This window comes from Dreissena polymorpha, chromosome 4 (genome assembly GCF_020536995.1).
Source record: "Dreissena polymorpha isolate Duluth1 chromosome 4, UMN_Dpol_1.0, whole genome shotgun sequence".
NCBI classification, from domain to species: Eukaryota; Metazoa; Mollusca; class Bivalvia; order Myida; family Dreissenidae; genus Dreissena; species Dreissena polymorpha.
This window is the reverse complement of record NC_068358.1, coordinates 24,606,238-24,624,514: the sequence shown is the minus strand read 5'-3', so window position 1 is coordinate 24,624,514 and position 18,277 is coordinate 24,606,238. Positions and strand designations below refer to the sequence as shown.

General features: G+C 34.1%; 1 protein-coding gene across 2 annotated transcripts in view; it reads left to right on the top strand.

Annotated features, from left to right (window-relative positions):
* Positions 1 to 17,727, top strand: part of LOC127879840 (uncharacterized) — a 53,666-nt gene extending 35,939 nt beyond the window's left edge. The window contains exons 4-8 of one of the 2 annotated variants that reach the window (XM_052426887.1): positions 1,099 to 1,250; positions 9,413 to 9,622; positions 11,947 to 12,112; positions 13,051 to 13,185; positions 14,184 to 17,727. In XM_052426887.1, the coding sequence (XP_052282847.1) occupies positions 1,099 to 1,250; positions 9,413 to 9,622; positions 11,947 to 12,112; positions 13,051 to 13,185; positions 14,184 to 14,668 (1,148 nt within the window). In that variant the 3' untranslated portion in view covers positions 14,669 to 17,727. The remainder of the gene's footprint in view (positions 1 to 1,098; positions 1,251 to 9,412; positions 9,623 to 11,946; positions 12,113 to 13,050; positions 13,186 to 14,183) is intronic. The other variant, XM_052426888.1, reaches the window with a different exon arrangement.
* The last annotated feature ends 550 nt before the right edge of the window (positions 17,728 to 18,277 follow it).

Below are 18,277 nucleotides of genomic sequence, written 5' to 3'. Positions count from 1 at the left end.
GATGACGGAAGCCCTTTTTGATCGTTTTGACATGTCACTGTGTTTTACTTTTGCAAGGAGTGTTTCATAGTATAAGTTACACACCTCTGTATATAAATTATCGATTTCACTTTGGCGCAAATTACACGTTTGTATTCTATCGATCATTTCTATCAGTCTGTTGTTTTCGATAAACTGCGCTGGTATTGAGTCGTAATTGAACCTCTTCCCATCTATTGGATTATTATTATCAGTGCACGGTCCGTTGGCTCTGTTTGTTTCATTATTGATTAACGTTTTAACAATCATTGCACAACATAGTACTGAGTGGTCAGGCATTGCGCAATCCGGTTTAATGTGGTACTTATTGCCGAGTTCTTTAACGGTATGTACCTCGAATCTGTTAAATAAATCGATGTTCGAGTGTGGGGTGAATATGTAGTCTACCACTGCTTTCCCTTTAGTAGAAATTGACGTGAAATTGTCATATTCCGGAGAAATACGTCCATTTAATACGCACAGTTTCGCTTCTCTTAAAAATTCTACAAATGATTCACCGTGCCTATGTTTTGTTAAGTCAATTGGTTTTCTGACATTCACATTATCTATATTTACGATGGTGTCGTTTAAATCCGAGATTTGTCCGTTTTTGTCACCGCAAAACAATAAGCAGTCCGCATTTGAGTGTAGGTATACAATGCCCGTTAGATGATCAAATAATTCGTCCACGTGCTGGCCTCGTTCTGAACCTTCGGGCGGTAGATAACATACTGTAATGACAATTTCAAACGATGATAGTTTATTCGTAAGCTTTAGGCTAAGGATGCCTTCGAAAGTTTTGCTAGCACACGTAACATAGAAATTTTCTTCAATCGTGTTTTTAATAAGAATCACAACGCCTCCTGATCCACATGTTGCTGTTTTCTTTAAATTCTCCCTGTTAAAAGTGTGTTTGCTTAATTAATACGTTTATGTTTGAATTAGTTCATTTAAACTTTTACGAGCAATCAGGTGTAATTTTACTTCCGACGGAATATTCACGAGGCCATGCCAATGTGGAGGGGCTCACGATCAATGTGTCCATATACACAAAATATAGTAAACATTTGTTTGACTTAGTGCCAGCAACTGTGTTAATCCATTCTGATGGAAGAACTCTTGAATCATTTGGCTATGACGCAGAAGAAAAGTATTCAGAGTTGGCGGAAAATGGAACACAGAATGACTGGTATTTCTTTGAGCGGTTTTGGATGGACCTCGATGAAAGCACGGTACGTATGATATCATAATTAATTTTTGTAGCATGGTAACTTTAAGCCATCATGAACACATGCGTAATATTTTCAAACACATATTACACGTGTGCATTGGTTTTATCACCATATCATTGACGGAAAAACACGATATGTGCTGAGAATTATGTACAAAAAAGTGATATCAGAGTTATATTTCCACCTATTAGGGATTTAACACACATGCAATCAGATAGAAATATATGAAGATATGATCGTTCATAATACTAACTTCACACATTTGACATTTGTCGTATAGTCCACTTTGACGAAATGACGTTGTTTAATTGTTTTATACATAAAACACTTAACACAACTTCTAAACGCAAACGTTTGTATGATCATTTCGATGAAAAGATTTGGTATTAATATGTTTAATGTTGGCACATATTCGTTTTACTTTAAGCATAATGTTAATTCGAAAAACGAAACGTGAATTACGTCCGATTTCTGTAAAGCTATGATTAAACGATAAATAAAGCAGTGATAATTTTGCACGATTCTAACGATTTTGTTATTTAATTCAAGCAGATTTCGGTAGCTTTGTTAAAATAAATTAATGATAATCGGCGTTCACTCAACCAGAAAAGCGATTTCCCGATTTAGTACTATACGCTGATGTGGTAGTCGTTTGCAATCGATCCCTCTATACAAGTTATTATACAACATCTAGATAATAAATATTGATAAAAGTTAATCAACGTATATTTAAAATGTTTCATAACTGATTATGGCACATGTATATCTCTTGTTTATTTTAAAATAGTATAATTATGAAATTATTTGTTGAGCCAAATCTTCTTGAACCGTTAGCTGAATTTTCTGAAACTTTTACAGATGAACAACCGATGTTAAGACGATCGGAAAGTAAGGACGTGTTTCTATCACACATTTAATCAGTTTTACAAGTATGAGTATTATGTATTGTTTGTGTTAAAGCGAATACTTTTGACTGACTGACATGGGGATTTGTTAAAACACGTGGTTTGGCGTCGTCACGTTATTTAATACGAAGAAAAAAAATATCACTCACTAGGAATATTGCGCACTTTTTCTGTACGAAAATAGCTATATCACTGTACACAGCACTGCGCGTATTCGTTTTTTTTAACGGTTTCGCGTTGATCTGCCATAATATTTCTAACATGTCTACTAATCTACTTGTTTGTAGGTTTAGATTATGGTGCCAACAAAGAAGTATTAACAATGGTATGATCGACCTGTATCACCCAGTAAAACGCTTTGATCTTTGAAACGTGAATCCGGTCAGCACCAGTTCGAATTATCGCTTCTAGGAAACTAGGAAACACAATATATATATATATATATATATATATATATATATATATATATATATATATATATATATATATATATATATATATATATATATATACACACGCTTCTTTTATTTTCTTTTGCACTCTGTTTTTTCTATCTCGTTCCCTCGACTAAGTAAGTCGTCCCCACAAGAAAGCTTACTCGTTCCCACAATTTTTTCTCCCCTAAATGCCTGAACATGGCCCGTTTTGCCCGATCTTCTGCAGGGAGCCACATTTCGCTCATTTTTTAAGAAAATTTGTCAGGATTGTTTCTACATGTAGGCCAATACCTTTGTTATCAATGTTAATACACAGTTGTTTCAAATTGGACTTTGACAAATTAAATTTTTCCAATTTACTTACCATATGTAATTTCATGCCAAAATGCACAGCACTGTCCCCTATGGTATTACACGACCCGCAAGGTATCGGGTTTCCTGGGGGGATGACTATCAAAATGTTTGTGTGTAATAGGCATCGTAATTGATATGAAACCGTTAATTTCCTTAATGAGTTAATGAAAGCCCCAAACTTGTCTTTGATATTTTCGGCAGTTAGTACATTAATCGCGAGTCATTTAAATACAAAGGCAAATTTTTACACTTTTGACCAACTGTCAAATGCATAAAAGAAGCAGGCAACTACCAATTAGCAATGCGTGTTAAATAAACAAACAACTGCTATCGAGTGCAATAAACTGTCACTTGCCAATATCTCCATAGCGACCGACGAGTCCACTGGTAAGATGTGTATCACGTGACTACACAGCGTCCTGGCGGTCATTTTGTTTTTTGAAAATTGCGAAATCGTTGATTTTTAGCTCACCTGATTGCTCAAGTGAGCTTTTGGGATCGGTCTTTGTCCGTCCGTCCGTCGTCCGTCCGTCCACATTTGGTTGTAAACACTCTAGAGGCCACATTTCTTGTGCGATCTTCATGAAACTTGGTCAGAAGATTTGTCCCAATGATATCTCGATCAAGTTCGAAATTGGGTCATGCTGGGTCAAAAACTAGGTCACTAGGTCAAAAAAAGAAAAAACCTTTTAAACACTGTAGAAGTCAATTTCATTCCTAATCTTCATGTAACTTTGTTGAATTGTTTGTCCTCATGATATGTTGGTTGAGTTAAAAAGTGGTTCTGGTCCGTTGAAAAACATGGCCGCCAGTGGGCGGGGCAGTTTTCCTTATTTTGCTATAGAGAAACCTTGTAAACACTCTAGAAGTCTCAATTTTTGGCAAATCATCATGAAACTTGGTCAATACATTGGTTTTATTGATATCTCGGACAAGTTCGAAAATGGTCCAGATTGGTGAAAAAACATGGCCACTAAGGGGCGGGGCAGTGTTTGCTATATGTATATAGTGAAAACATGCCAACACTCTAGAAGCCACATTTTTGGTCCAATCTTCATGAGTAAAGTTCGGAAATGGGTCTGGTCCGTTGAAAAACATGGCTGCCAGGGGGGCGGGTCAGTTTTCCTTATATTTATATAGTAAAAAAGGCCTGTGAACAGTCAAGAAGTCACATTTTTTGCCCAATCATCATGAAACTTGGCCAAACCATTGGTTTTATTGATATCTCGACAAGTTCGAAAATGGCTCAGATCGGTGAAAAAACATGGTCGCCAGTGGGTGGGGCAATTTTCTCTATATGTATAAAGTGAAAACATGTGAACACTCTAGAAGTCACATTTTTGGCCCAATTTTCATGAAATTTGGTCAGAAGATTTGTTTCCTAGATACGAGAGTTGAGTTTGAAAATGGTTCCGGGCCGTTCAAAAACAGGGCTGCCAAGGGGGGGCGCATTTTTCTTATATTTATATAGTAAAAACCTTGTGAACACTCTAGAATTTACATTGTGTGCCCAATCATCATGAAACTTGGTAAAAAAATTGGTTTTATTTATATCTCAGATGAGTTTGAAAATGGTCCTGATCCGTCAAAAAACATGGCCGCCAGGAGGTGAGTGGGGAAGTTTTCCTTATATGACATTAGAGAAACCTTGTGAACACTCTAGAAGTCATATTTTTTGCTTAATCATCGTGAAACTTAGTCAATACATTGGTTTTATTGATATCTCGGGTAAGTTGGAAAATGGCTCAGATCGGTGAAAAAACAGACTTTTTAGCTCACCTGATTGCTCATGTGAGGTTTTAGAGTTGGTCTCTGTCCGCTGTCCGTCCGTCCGTCCCCATTTGGTTTGTAAACACTCTAGCATTCACATTTCTCAAGCATTCTTTATCAAAGTTACTGAGAAGCTATATGGCCGCAAGATCTAAGTCAAGTTTGATAATGAGCAAAATCGCATAATACATGACAAAATTATTGCGCTTAGATTGTCAAAATTTTCATTTTATTATACAAAATCCCCGAAAACACTCTAGAAGTCACAATTTTGTTTCAGATTTTATTAATCTTGGTCATAATATTCATTTTTATGCCCCCGGTAGGGTGGCATATAGCATTTGAACTTCCCATCAGTGCGTCAGTCCGTCCGTCCATCCGTCCGAAAACTTTAACATTGGCCATAACTTTTGCTATATTGAAAATAGAAACTTGATATTTTGCATGCATGTGTATCTCATGAAGCTGCACATTTTGAGTGGTGAAAGGTCAAGGTCATCCTTCAAGGTCAAAATTCAAAAAATACAATCTAATGGAAGTAATCAGGTTAAAAAGAGACATAATTTCTAAACCTGCCAAATGATATATTGAAATTTGATTTCAAAGCGGTGCAATAGGGGGCATTGTGTTTCTGACAAACACATCTCTTGTTGTAAGCAAAGTTTGATGTTTGGTCGTGAGGGGTGAGGGGTCAATATAGATCACCAGGTCAAATCTTACAAAAACCTAGTAATCACCCCATACGCAGAGGTTTGGCTCAATAATGATGAAACTTGACCAGGATGTTTGTCTGGACAATATCTAGGTCAAGTTTGACGTTCGGTAAAGATTGAATGAACCAACTCCTCTTAGGTGAGAGAACTAGGGCCATCTTGGCCCTCTTGTTATTATTGCAGTGGTTGTTGTAAGCTATCAAAATGGACTTTTGGGAATGTAAAAGGGTGGTCTTTGGTCTTTGTTCGCAGGTGGGCTTTTTTCGCAAGTTCAATATATAGTGAAATCGTTCGGGAGGAAATCGGTGTGGTCGTTATTGACTTATGGTCGCTATTAAAAGGTGGTCTTAGGTACAGGTTTGGCTGTAAATCGTATAGCGAGAAATAAACTTTCATTAAACTACATTTTTACCAAGGTTGACATCGAAAACCTGGTTAAAATCGGTTTGAATCGATATAATAATATATAAATAATCATAGATACATGCAATAGGCGAAAATCATTGTAACGTCGCGAGTTATGCAAATTATATCTATATTTAGCTTTCGCTAAACATTATTAGCATATAGAAGATAAATACATAGATTTAGCAAAAACGTAGCGTTGCAACTCATTTCCCGTCCGTTACAGATGTATTTGCATTTTTTCTTACCTTCTCTCCGCTGAATTCGTTATTTTGTTTGTTTAGGTTTTAATTCACGTGTCGAATCATGAATATTAATTAGGTCGTTTTCGCACATTACCGTACTCGACTTCAAAATAAAAATCACTTTATTGTTTGTTTTCAAACGATTTCATTCGGATTTTCAGTGATATCCTCAATACAAACACGTTTTCTTACGATTCTGCCCATATATATAGCTATGAGCGAGATATATTGTTTATATCTATATTATGGAAGAACGTGATACTCATTCTAATAATTTTAAACGATAACCTGACATATTCATTCATATTGTAGACGTACCTGTACATATTTTAATTTTCTATACAATCATCTTTATTTTTATAAGCCACATTATTTAAACAATTCTTAGTTACAATGCTTTAATTTTTTGCATGCACAGTAGCACACTGCTACCGCGGTGTTGCGCGGCGTTGTCATGATAAGAACGGAAACTGTTTGCATTTACCGACTAGGCTAAAGTAATACACGCCGCGGATATTAGCTTTAGCGAGTACACCTCGTCTTCCCCTCCGCGGAAACACTCGCTAGCAGACAAAAGACCCGCGGAGGGAGCGAGTTTTTTTGGGGAAAACGAGTTGACTGTTCTGTTCGAGTTACCCATTAACGTCAGAGTAAAGGTGGTCTGAAGACTACACATCGATAATTGCGCAAAATAAAGATATAAATTAGCTTTATGATACAATGATAGTTTTATTCACTATAATTCTCAAAGGTATGGGTGTGTTGGTGTGTGTTAATTTTTGTGAACGATCTAACGTTTAAGAGGTGTTTAAAGTCAACCATAAGAGAAAGCGCAACAAAAAGCAAAGTTAGTACATGGCACTTTTTTATTATAAAAATTATGTTAATTTTCTAGTACACTGAATACATTTTCTTTTACAGTGAATGCAAATATTGAAAAAATATGATATAAAAGTGAAAGCAAGCAATGAGTTTGTGAAACACTATGTCCCCATATATTTGACCTTTGACCTTGAATGATGACCTTGGCCTTGGCCTTTCACCACTCACAATGTGCAGCTCCATGAGATACACATGCATGCCAAATATCAAGCTGCTATCTTCAATACTGCAAAAGTGTACATTAAATTAGCGATTTTGACTCATATATTTGACCTTTGACCTTGAAGGATGACCTTGACCTTGACCTTTCACCACTAACAATGTGCAGCTCCATGATATATGACAAATATCAAGCTGCTATCTTCAATATTGCAAAAAGTTATTGCAAATGTTAAAGTTTGCACAATCAAACACACCAACCAACCAACAAACCAACAAACCAACCAACAGACAGGGCAAAAACAATATGTCTTCCACTATAGTGGTGGGGGACATAAAAATTGACGTGATGTAAGTTAAACTGTCTATGCATGTATATTTCAATCTCCATAAGTGAGTATGGGAGATAAATATAGCGCTTTATATCATAAATTTGTATATATATGTATTTTTTCGTAGAGACTATTTAACAAAATGCTTGTTTTAATTGTGCTGTTCCGTACACTATCGAGCACTCTTTATATGACTATATAATTACGGACTTTATTCTACTTATACCCGCTAAATACGTTTCATGTCTAGCATTACATTAATTAAATATTAAAAATGTATAGGCATTAACAAAGATCTATTAAAGAACATGTGTTGTATTTATAAATCTGTGGTATTTAGTTCTTTATTATGATTAAACTGGGCTAATATCTATACAGTGTTTAGTTTCTGACAATCCATTTGGACAAATGACTTTCATTTTTACAATATGTTATATATCTACTTAAATCAACAGTTAAGTATTTGGCGTTAAGTTACTTTCAGAAATGATTACGAATACTTATACTACGAGAAGGCATGGTGGTATCATAAATATTGTATAATGACCAGACAACTGCCACCTGTGGTTTATGGTACCATGTTGTTATTTAGTATTTGTCGACACAGTATCTGATTATAACGAGATAATTGGTTTATGCTGAACCATGGGGTATAATATACCACAGGACTATAACTAAACAAGATTATTGTGCAATCTTTTGAATAAAAACAAGAACTTTAATCATTTTTCTAATTATTGAGAAGTATATATCTACTGCTAATTCTGACAATGTCGTCTTGTGTTGACAATATCGTAACCTCGACGAATTTTCAACAACGAGAAGGGTCGAAATCGAATGTTGCGTTGTCTAGCACTATCAAAAATGACAACACGTTTAGCCTCGTTCTGGAATTCTGCGAGTCACATGACTTCGCGCTCTTATTAATTTTGGCTTATTGTGAAAAGAAGTCTTCTCAGCGTGAACGCCCGTGCGATTAAAATATCCGTGTTTTTATAACTTCGCATAGTAGAATTGAAACTGATGAAGCATGAAACAAAGTTTGTATACATATTACTGTTTTAACAAATGAAAGTCATAAGAAATATACATAAAACCTTGATACAATACGTGTCGCTACAGCAATAATAAGAGCCTATACGTTATATTTAAGACCGAGTAAGCTTTTTAAAGTACACATTTCAGAATTGCTTCTACCTCAAAAGTAAATGTTTCTTTATCGAATGTTATTATTACGTTTTATTGTAAAGGTTTCTTTAAAATCTATAGTCTGAGGGGACATTTGCGATTTGAACTTAAATACTCCCAGATATATTAATTAGCGAAACATCAAAAGATTTCAGGCCGAGGCAGACATTTTTCTCTGAAACGTTCATATTTGCCTTTGTTTTTGATTGTGTTATGTTTTAACATATACTTCTGATTATATCATTATTTTATAGGCAATATAAAATTTATAGTTTATAATAAACTTTGTGATTTTAACTGAACAAAATCCGGATGTATTTATTCGCGAAATAAAAACGGTAACAATCTGTCCTTTTCCAATTTATTGACTAATATTTTTCACGTGTTATTATCTGTGAAGAAATATTAAAATATCATGCCGAAAATGATTGTGTGTTTGAAGTAAAACATTTAATGAGTTATTCATTTGCAAAACTTAGTAATATTTCAGGTCGAGGCAGACTTTTTTTCAAAAGTACATGTCTATCTATGTCTACAATCTTTTCATTTAATTATTAATATTTCTTATTTAAGTGTCGTTATAAAGGTATTATAAAAGTGTCTTAAACTTTATCAAGTATTATTTATTAATATTTCTTATTTAAGAACACAAATACACACTATTATCTGAGGATTTAAAGTTCAGTTATTGCTAGTTTTAATTTTAACGACCTCCCCGAGAAAAAAAAACGATATTGACTGCTTTTACTTATGAACCGATTAATATTTTCAGGCGTTCTTAGAGGCGGCAACGTTAAAAGATAAATCGGGTAAAGAAATACCAGTAGTGAAAGTTATTTCCATCCTGATAAAATGCCTTCTTCAGAGTTTACTAGATTTTAAAATTCGAAATCTAAAGTCTAAAGACATACATTTTATACTGACTGTGCCTGCCAATTGGAATACGGATATGGAGAACCTACTGAAACTAGCTGTTAAGAAGGTAAACACACAAATTACGTTTCACCAGTGTGTTGCGCGTATTTGTTTATATAAAACATATGTATTTCCTTCAGGCATGTCCTATGGGAAATTAACACTTCAAAGAAACGAAACTGAGAGTTTAGTACGTTATAGTTTTCAAAACATTACATCAGTAGAAAGTGAACCCGTTTAGAAAGTTGCATAATGTAATATTGCTATTGTTAGATAAACGTTCAATTCCATATTGAAGTATATTATATAACGTCATCACCAAATTGAGACAGAAAGTTCTTAAATGCATAAAGCGTCTCCGTGCTATTAAATGAGTACAACAACTGGTTGGAATTCAACATAACATAAGAGGTATATTTCTTAAGGAAATGCATGCCCAAGTGTGAGCTGAAGTTTATAAAACAAATGTCCTTGATGTGTTTAAAGAAACGAGGCTAATGTTCACGATTTTGTCGGATTCAATGGATAATGTTTTTTTTGTGATATCCTTTTGTCTGTTATTCGTCGTGCGTCGCCCGTCGTCATTATTTCCACTGTGAACACACAAATTGCTCAGAATACTAATCCTAACGTCATATCGGCTGTGTTTGAAACTGTGTGGCACAGGTATAAAATCTATGTTAAATTAATGAAAACGCGGATAACCACTCCAAATCGTACATATAGCCCCATCGTCTTAAAGCTTTGTCAGAATATTAGGCCGAATAAAATCATGATTGTCTTTGAAACCGGGTAACGAGTGTAAAAGAAGTAACAAGATCAAATTTAAGAATACGCTTGTGAACATTCAAAATGCCACGTGTGTTGTTCAAACGTTATAAAACTTGTTGATAACTTTTTTCTTCCGATGATATCTGAGCCGATTTCTTTACTGGATTACGTTGTATCAAAAACTAGGTCACTTTGTAAAAATTAAAGAAAAAACGTGTGAACACTGTTAAGGCTAGATAAAAGACCGAGTTCATTTAAATGTGATCATACATGTTGTTATCGACAAAGGTTGTTAACACTTAAGGTGCCATATTTATTGCCTTCTACATGAAGGTTGTTGTCATTTGTCCCAATTGTTTATCGGCCGAGTTTGGAACTGGGTCTCGTGATGTCTAAAACTAGGTCACCAGGTCAAAGGAAAGAAAAAGCTTGTAAACACTCTAGAGGCCACATTATATGTCAAACCTTAATGTGAGAATATGCTATCAAATGATATCAACCCACAATTCGAAACTGGTTCACATGAGTTAAAAAAGACTGTATAATTATCTAGGTCGCGTTAAAACAAGTTTGAATAATATAGAGGTCACATGAAGAACCCTATTTTGAATGAAACTTTGCCAGAACATTTTCCTTATTATATATTAATTGAGTTCGGAACTTTTACACGTGGGATAAATAGGTTAATATGTTCAATCACAAATGTTTGTGAACACTCAGAAGTTACATTTATTACTCAATCTTAATGCATCCGTGCTAAGAATTGCTCCCAACGTGGGTTGCGTGGCTCAACAAAACTAGAAAATGAGTCAAATGGCATGAAATGCTAGACAACACTCTAGACGCCGTATGTGTTACCGAATCTGCAAAAAAAAACGTGTGCATAATATTTGTCCTAAGGACACAGTGGACGACATGTAAAATGGTAAAAAAAGCCGATTACAACAGTTAAATTCTTTCGGGTATCATGAGAGAAACCTTGGCTCTTTAGCCCTCTGTTTGATAGGTTAAGTGCAAAAATATTTATATATTTACATTTGTATTGGTGAACATTCTAGAAGTCACACGTTTTTACATTATAAGCACTCGCATTTATTAAAACATTTATTCTGAATATGTATAAGTACAGTTTCAAAATGCTTCTGTATAAAGTGCGAGGTTACGAATATAATTAAAACATACAAATATTGCTTCGAACCGTAACTTCGGTTTTCATGTAATCGACTTATACCCCTTGGTCCTCTTGTTGAAAAAATATTATATATAAAATAAAATAATATTTTTTTTTTGTAATGCGTTGTCCTTAAGCTATATTATAATATTTGTTTAGATTATGATGAAATGAATACATGTTTATAGCCATTTGTTGTGCTATTGTGAAACATCTAACACACAACACAATTAGTCATACAATCTGATGTTTGGAAAGGTTTATATTTACTTCGAGCGGAATAGTTAACACATTAGAAGAGAACATATTTGTCCTACACTAATTTTGGTCGCTCCGCCATTTGATCCGCAAACGTCGAACGAACATAAACTCGGCTGAATGGTAGGTCGTTTTGCGGGAAACCCCTTAGTGGTCTGTTCTTTTCTAATATGGTATATTTATCTGCTTAGACTGGCATTGAGGTTGGACATCTTAGTATAATGCTCGAATCTGAGGCAGCGGCGGTCTATTATCTTCACCCGAAAAGTATCGTAAATGATATTCAAACTCCAAATGTTCAAGGAAACCACACGATTCCCGGGAAATGGGAGTCTTTCATCATCTGTGATTTTCAAGGTTTGTGTTGTGTTTAACTTGCTGGAAGAAATGCAACTTCTGCTTTGATCACACGATTTTCGTTTCGCCTTGAAGGCAGAACTAAGTATCAAGATACCTCGTTTTCTTGTTTTGTCTGATCCTTATTTTTTTATGAATTTCAAATTGATAAAAACCCGTTATTCATGCGATAATAGCTTTCAAAAAATAAATAATACTTGTGTTTGTATCATAATATGAGAATGCCCACATTACTTGATGAGATTGTTTTGAAAAAGAACCAATGCGCATTTATTCAGGGTTGACGCACACACATTATGTCTTTAGAACCCGGTATTCTTTGAATTGACCATTTAAAAGCGATCACCCTAGTTTTAATAATTGTTATATGTAGACCGTTTTTGTTGTATTTGCAGTCCCTTATTTTTAGGCAAATGGTCACTTTCCTTTAGCAAAAGAATGCGGTAGATAACAGTAGTTTGTCCTGATACTGTCTCAGGAATATATTTTCTAATATGTGCAAAGAATAGTATAGTGTTTGATATGTCGTATTATATATTGCTTATTTAAACGTTTTGCCTATTAATAACCATCGTAAATATCAACGTTAAATGCATGATCATATCATTTTCTCCAGAATGTTATAATCTTTGCATAATTACTAATTCTAGAGGTTTTCGCTAGTCGTTCATAAGTTTGTATTGGTGTTGTTATTGCCATAAGTAATACGTTTCTCATACGTTATAAATGTATTGAACTGTGCAATAAATTTACTTCAACCTTCTGCACGACCAAATAAACTACAGAAACAAGACATTTGAAACTGAAACAAACTTTTGTCGAACATAAATTCTCTTAAATGTATGCTTGTGTAAAATAGAATTTGATACTTCCATTGATAGCGAAATGTTCATTTTATAGAATAAATACACAATTCTAAACGCTTATTGCCATTTTAGAGAACAAACTTGCACTGAGCTTGCATATGATGACAAGTGACATGCAGATGAAGCATATTATCACTGAGTATGACAGCACGTTGCGTGTATCAAACGTGAATGGGGAGTTTGAAACATTCATCGATACGTTAACTGGTACGTCAGATGTTTCATCAATAATTATCATATTATAATTTTTTTAGAGACCAAATACTAAGCCGCATTGCTGCGGCCATAGTTACGTCAATGTTTATACCGAGATTCAAAACCACTGAGAAACTTAAGTATAACATTGTTCTTATTAGTTTTAGTGTAACTAAAATAATTAACGCATAAACAACAATACTTGAAAAGCATACTCATATTGCAACGCGTTTTTCTTGTTGATAAACGGAATTCATCGATATGGAGAGGTGTAATGCTATTTGCATCGATAGCTACTATGGAGTAAAACATGTATATAAAACGTAGTTATGATATTTATATAGCCAGCTACTAAGACAATTGACGGCCCGACGTGGAAAATATTGGTTTTACGAATCAACTGATTACTGTGACTTAAAGAGACTTGTATCATTAGTTACTTGATTTAGGGCACATGATGCGTTCTAGATAGTCAGCAATAGGTCACCAGATTAGTGTGCTATGCGAAAGCCAGCTACTGGAGCTTTTGACGACTAGGCGTGGAGAACGTGTGTGCTAGTAGCCGACAACCGGTTCCATATATGGTCAAACGTTGCGGACTATTGCTCACCTGATCTTCTGATCACTTTCATAGAATTATCTATAATAAAGATTTACGGCCTTGATGATCGGTTTTGTAAATGCAATGGGTTTTTACAAGCGATGTGTGTTTAATAAAGTCGTTAAAATAAAACTGACAGAAACATTTGTTTTTAATAAATTATTCCTAAATGTATTTCACACACTTGGAAAATCAGTTCGTTAGTGCGTGTCTGCGGTCGACCGACTTACTTACCAATCTATTCTCCTATTTACCTACTTTTCTACCCAACATCACCTACTAAAACACTTCTTACTTAATGTATTATTTATATGCTGAACTACAAAAACTTGAAACAGGTAAAATTAAATAACCATCGAATAATATAATTCCAAACACAGTTCTCACATGATATTTGCATATTTTTTAGGCTGTGAAGCAGTGAGTTTCCTCAAGATGCACCATATAGATGCGTATATGGAGTTGATAGAAGATTTCAGGATGAAATCCCGCAGTTGGAAAATGTCCGATCGATGCACATTCCGGATGCCAACAAAATTACCAGTTTGTGTCAGAGACTTCACTGGGAAATCTATTAACGAACAGATAGAAAACTCAGTATACAAGAACGGGGTATCGGTGACAGCCGCCTCGCTGAGAATCAAACCAAGCGTTTTTGTTTCCCTATTTGATCCGTTTATTACACAGGCAGTCGATCGGATTAGGATATTCATTGCCAAGCATTGCGCAATAGGGATTAAACACGTTTTCATAGTAAGTGAGCTTGCTTTACCCACGCCGCTTCAGCAAGGTGTGAAAACTGCCCTTACAGACATGCAAGTCTTCATTTCACCTGAACATGACACGGCTGTACTTCAAGGAGCTCTCATTTGGGGACGTGAGTTACGACTGTGAAGTGGCTTATGGCGGTGTAAGCTACCTTGTAAACATGACAATGTTCACCGAAATACTGCAAGTACAAAACAATTTGAGTTGAAAATAATGCGAATTTCTACTTCAAACAAAGCAGTAGATATGTATCTGACTAGCAATAATGAATGTTAATCGTGTAGTTTTGTTTTAAATCCACAGTTATGACTTTAAAAACATGTTTGTTTCACATTTTGACGTTTTAATATTTACTTTAATATTAAAAGGACAGTCTGACTAGTTGCTTAGCATGCTTAATATGATATACATTATGCATGCCCGTTTTTAGCTTCCAGAGACTTTGGGATCTTTTTTAATCCGTCGTTCGACGTGCGAAGTGCGTCGTCAATCTTTACCTTGTAAATACTCTAGAGGCCCACATTTCTTGTCCAATAATAAAACTTGGTCAGAACATATATCCCAATGATATCCTGTTCGAGTTTGAAACTGGGTCGCGTGAGGTCGAAAATAGGTAACTATGACAGATAATAGAAAAAGCTTGTCTATTCTGCATGAAACCATTTGTTCTAATAATGTCTCAGTTGAGTAAGAAAATGGTTCCGGTTCGTCAAAAAACATTGCCCACATGAGGCGGTGCAATTTCCTTATATTGCTACAGTGTAACCTTGTGGACTCTCTAGAAGTCACAGTTTGTTCAATCTTCATAAAACCTGGTCAGAACAGCTTTTTTAATGATAGCTCGGCCGAATTCGAAATTGGTTGTTGTTCGTCGAAAACATGGCCACCAGGGACGGGGCAGGTTTCCTTATATGGCTATATTAGACCATTGCGAACACTCTAGAAGTCGCATTTTTCTCCAATCCTCCTGTTTCTCGGTCATTACATTAATTCTAATTATATCTCAGCCGATGTCGATGGCAAATTGTCCCTAGAAAATTAAATAAAAATTCATAAAGTACTTGATCTTTGTTAACTCCACCTTCTCAGAATAGTTTTGTTTCGGGTCTCATGGTTAGCGCCTTAGGGTCCATAGAATTTTCGTTTACCTTTAATACGTACGTTATATTATGTGTACAAAATACCTTTACCATAAATGAGCAAATCAAATATTTGCACTGAACATTGCTAGAAGTACATTTCTGGTTTGTATTTATTGTATTCTTACGGTTTATTTTGTATTTCCATTCCGCTGTGGTATATATACATGTTAGAAAGAAATTGTTAAAACAGTGTAAAAATAGGGTATAAGATACTTATTTTTTACACTGTTTTAACAATTTTTTTTCTCATATGTTTACTTATTTCTAATTGTTCTTGTATCCTCATAGGATCCAGTGTTTTTGAAAGTATATATTCAATACACATTATTATTAAGTATGCGTTATAAATATAACGTTTTTGTTCTTCTGTATAATATATTTTATTTGTGGAGTTTAACAATACGAATGTTGTTGCTTCATACCTACATCTGGATAAACGAACACCCTTAGTGAAGATTAGTTAGCGAACTTAATATAAGTTGTATTGTTCTCCACACTCAATTTCATTTGACTGAAAATACTTTGATTTAAATTTATTGAAAAAACAAATATGCATCTGGAACATTATTTGAGGATTAAATTCGGTAAATTTTGGTTATTTAGTGAATGGATTGTTTTATGTACCATTGACCGTTTCATATCTTTTGGTGAATACAAATGCCACAGTTGGTGACATAAGCCTTTTTAGTAATTTAAAAGTTATTAGCATTTCTTAGACGCACGAAGAATACGTTGATAACATAATAATTTTTAATAAACTATTTTTCTTCTTGTATGTCATGATCAGTTTATTCATACTAAAGGTGTTAGTAATTGAATTAATTTACCTTCGTTTAAGTTCATTTGTCTTATGCTGTTTGAAACTGCAATTAATAAGGACTGAAAACTATGGGGTCCGTAAGTAATCATCTACAATTACATTTTTGAAAAAAAAAATTTGCAACGCCGTTGGGCTTTTTTTTTATAGCATGCCTTGTTACTAGTGTTTATACATTTCAGAGCCATGGTTGTGCAATTGCGTTTGTAAGTTTATACGCATGTTCATTAAAACATAGCCATATTTGCACATTCATTTATAGAATAGTATTCTTGTTTTAATTGTTGTTGATTTCGCAGTAATACTACATCTGTATTTACCTTGTCCATAGGTATGTGCAGGTCGAGGTCATCCTGCTCCATACCGTACATACATTTTTGTGATAGTATGAGTAAACAGTAAACAGTGTTGTATTCAATTGTTAGAATAAAACATCCTTATACATACATATACTCTATACCATTTACACATGTTTAAAAAAAGAAAATAAAGTATATTATAAAAACATGAAGAGCAAATGCAATGTTAGGTTAAGCATATGCACAAACTATTTTCATTGTGGAAGTATATAAGCATCGGACAAGTGACAATTTATTAAGTATTTTCAAATGGTTGATTGTGGAGTTTATAAAAGATAAATAATATTCATATTATGATATTGGTTCAGCAAACAAACTTACAATTGCCCAAGACTGTAGTTCTGTTTCATGACACTTAACATTGTTTTGGATTTTAAAAGACAAAGTCAGGCTAATTGTAAGCCCTTGTATGGATGGAATTATCTCCTTTTTCCGACAAAGGTATATATATTTCTTCAATTCTATTAAAGAATATTTATATCAGTCATATTACGTTTTGTACTTCCCAATATCATTGTTTTACAACTTATTTCTGAGTGTTTTTGCACATTATGTTCACTTAAAAATTCAACAACATAATTCACGATTCTCTGTGTAAAACAGCAATCCCAAAACAGATGTTTTATAGTTTCCTCATTTTCTTTACAAAAAGTACACATGTTATCGTTCAAAATGTTCATTTTATACAATAGAGATTGAGTTCCTAGGATTCTATGTATTATTCTTGTTTGAAACCATTGAGTGTAAGTATTTTTGGAAATATTAAATACGAGACTATGTATTTTTTCCATTCGATGTTGTTGAAAATTTTATTCCACTTATTTTGGCAAGTCGGTATATCAAAATTGATAATAAAAGTTTTATAGACATTTTGGTTTGGGTTTTGCGTAAAAACTATGCTTTTCAAGTAAGACGATATAAATGCACATTCTGTATTTGGCTTTTTAATAACTGGGAATTACGAATGACTGAGAAAATTCTTCACAGTTCTAATCAATCTTCATAAAATAAGAAGTTGAGCTTTGTGCCAATATAATTCTAGGTGTCTACAATATCCCTAACAAATCGAATTCCATTGTCATACATGAATTTATTATATATACTACTAAAACCTTTATTAAAATTGTGGTTATAAAATAAAGGCATGTTAAGTATATCTTCACATTTGCAAACAACTTTCTTACTGATATACATAATGTGGCATGTAAGAACATCTTTCCAAAAACTATTCTTTAATACGTTACAAATTTTCTCAGCATAGTCTTTTCCTAAAGTCATCATTTTTTAACATCAAATATTAAATAAACAAGTTGAAAACATTTTCCAGTGCATAAGACGATTTTTCTTAACCATGTTAGTTTCATAGTTTTTTTCAAAAGCATATACATCTATCATAGATATTCCTCCCTCCTCAAAA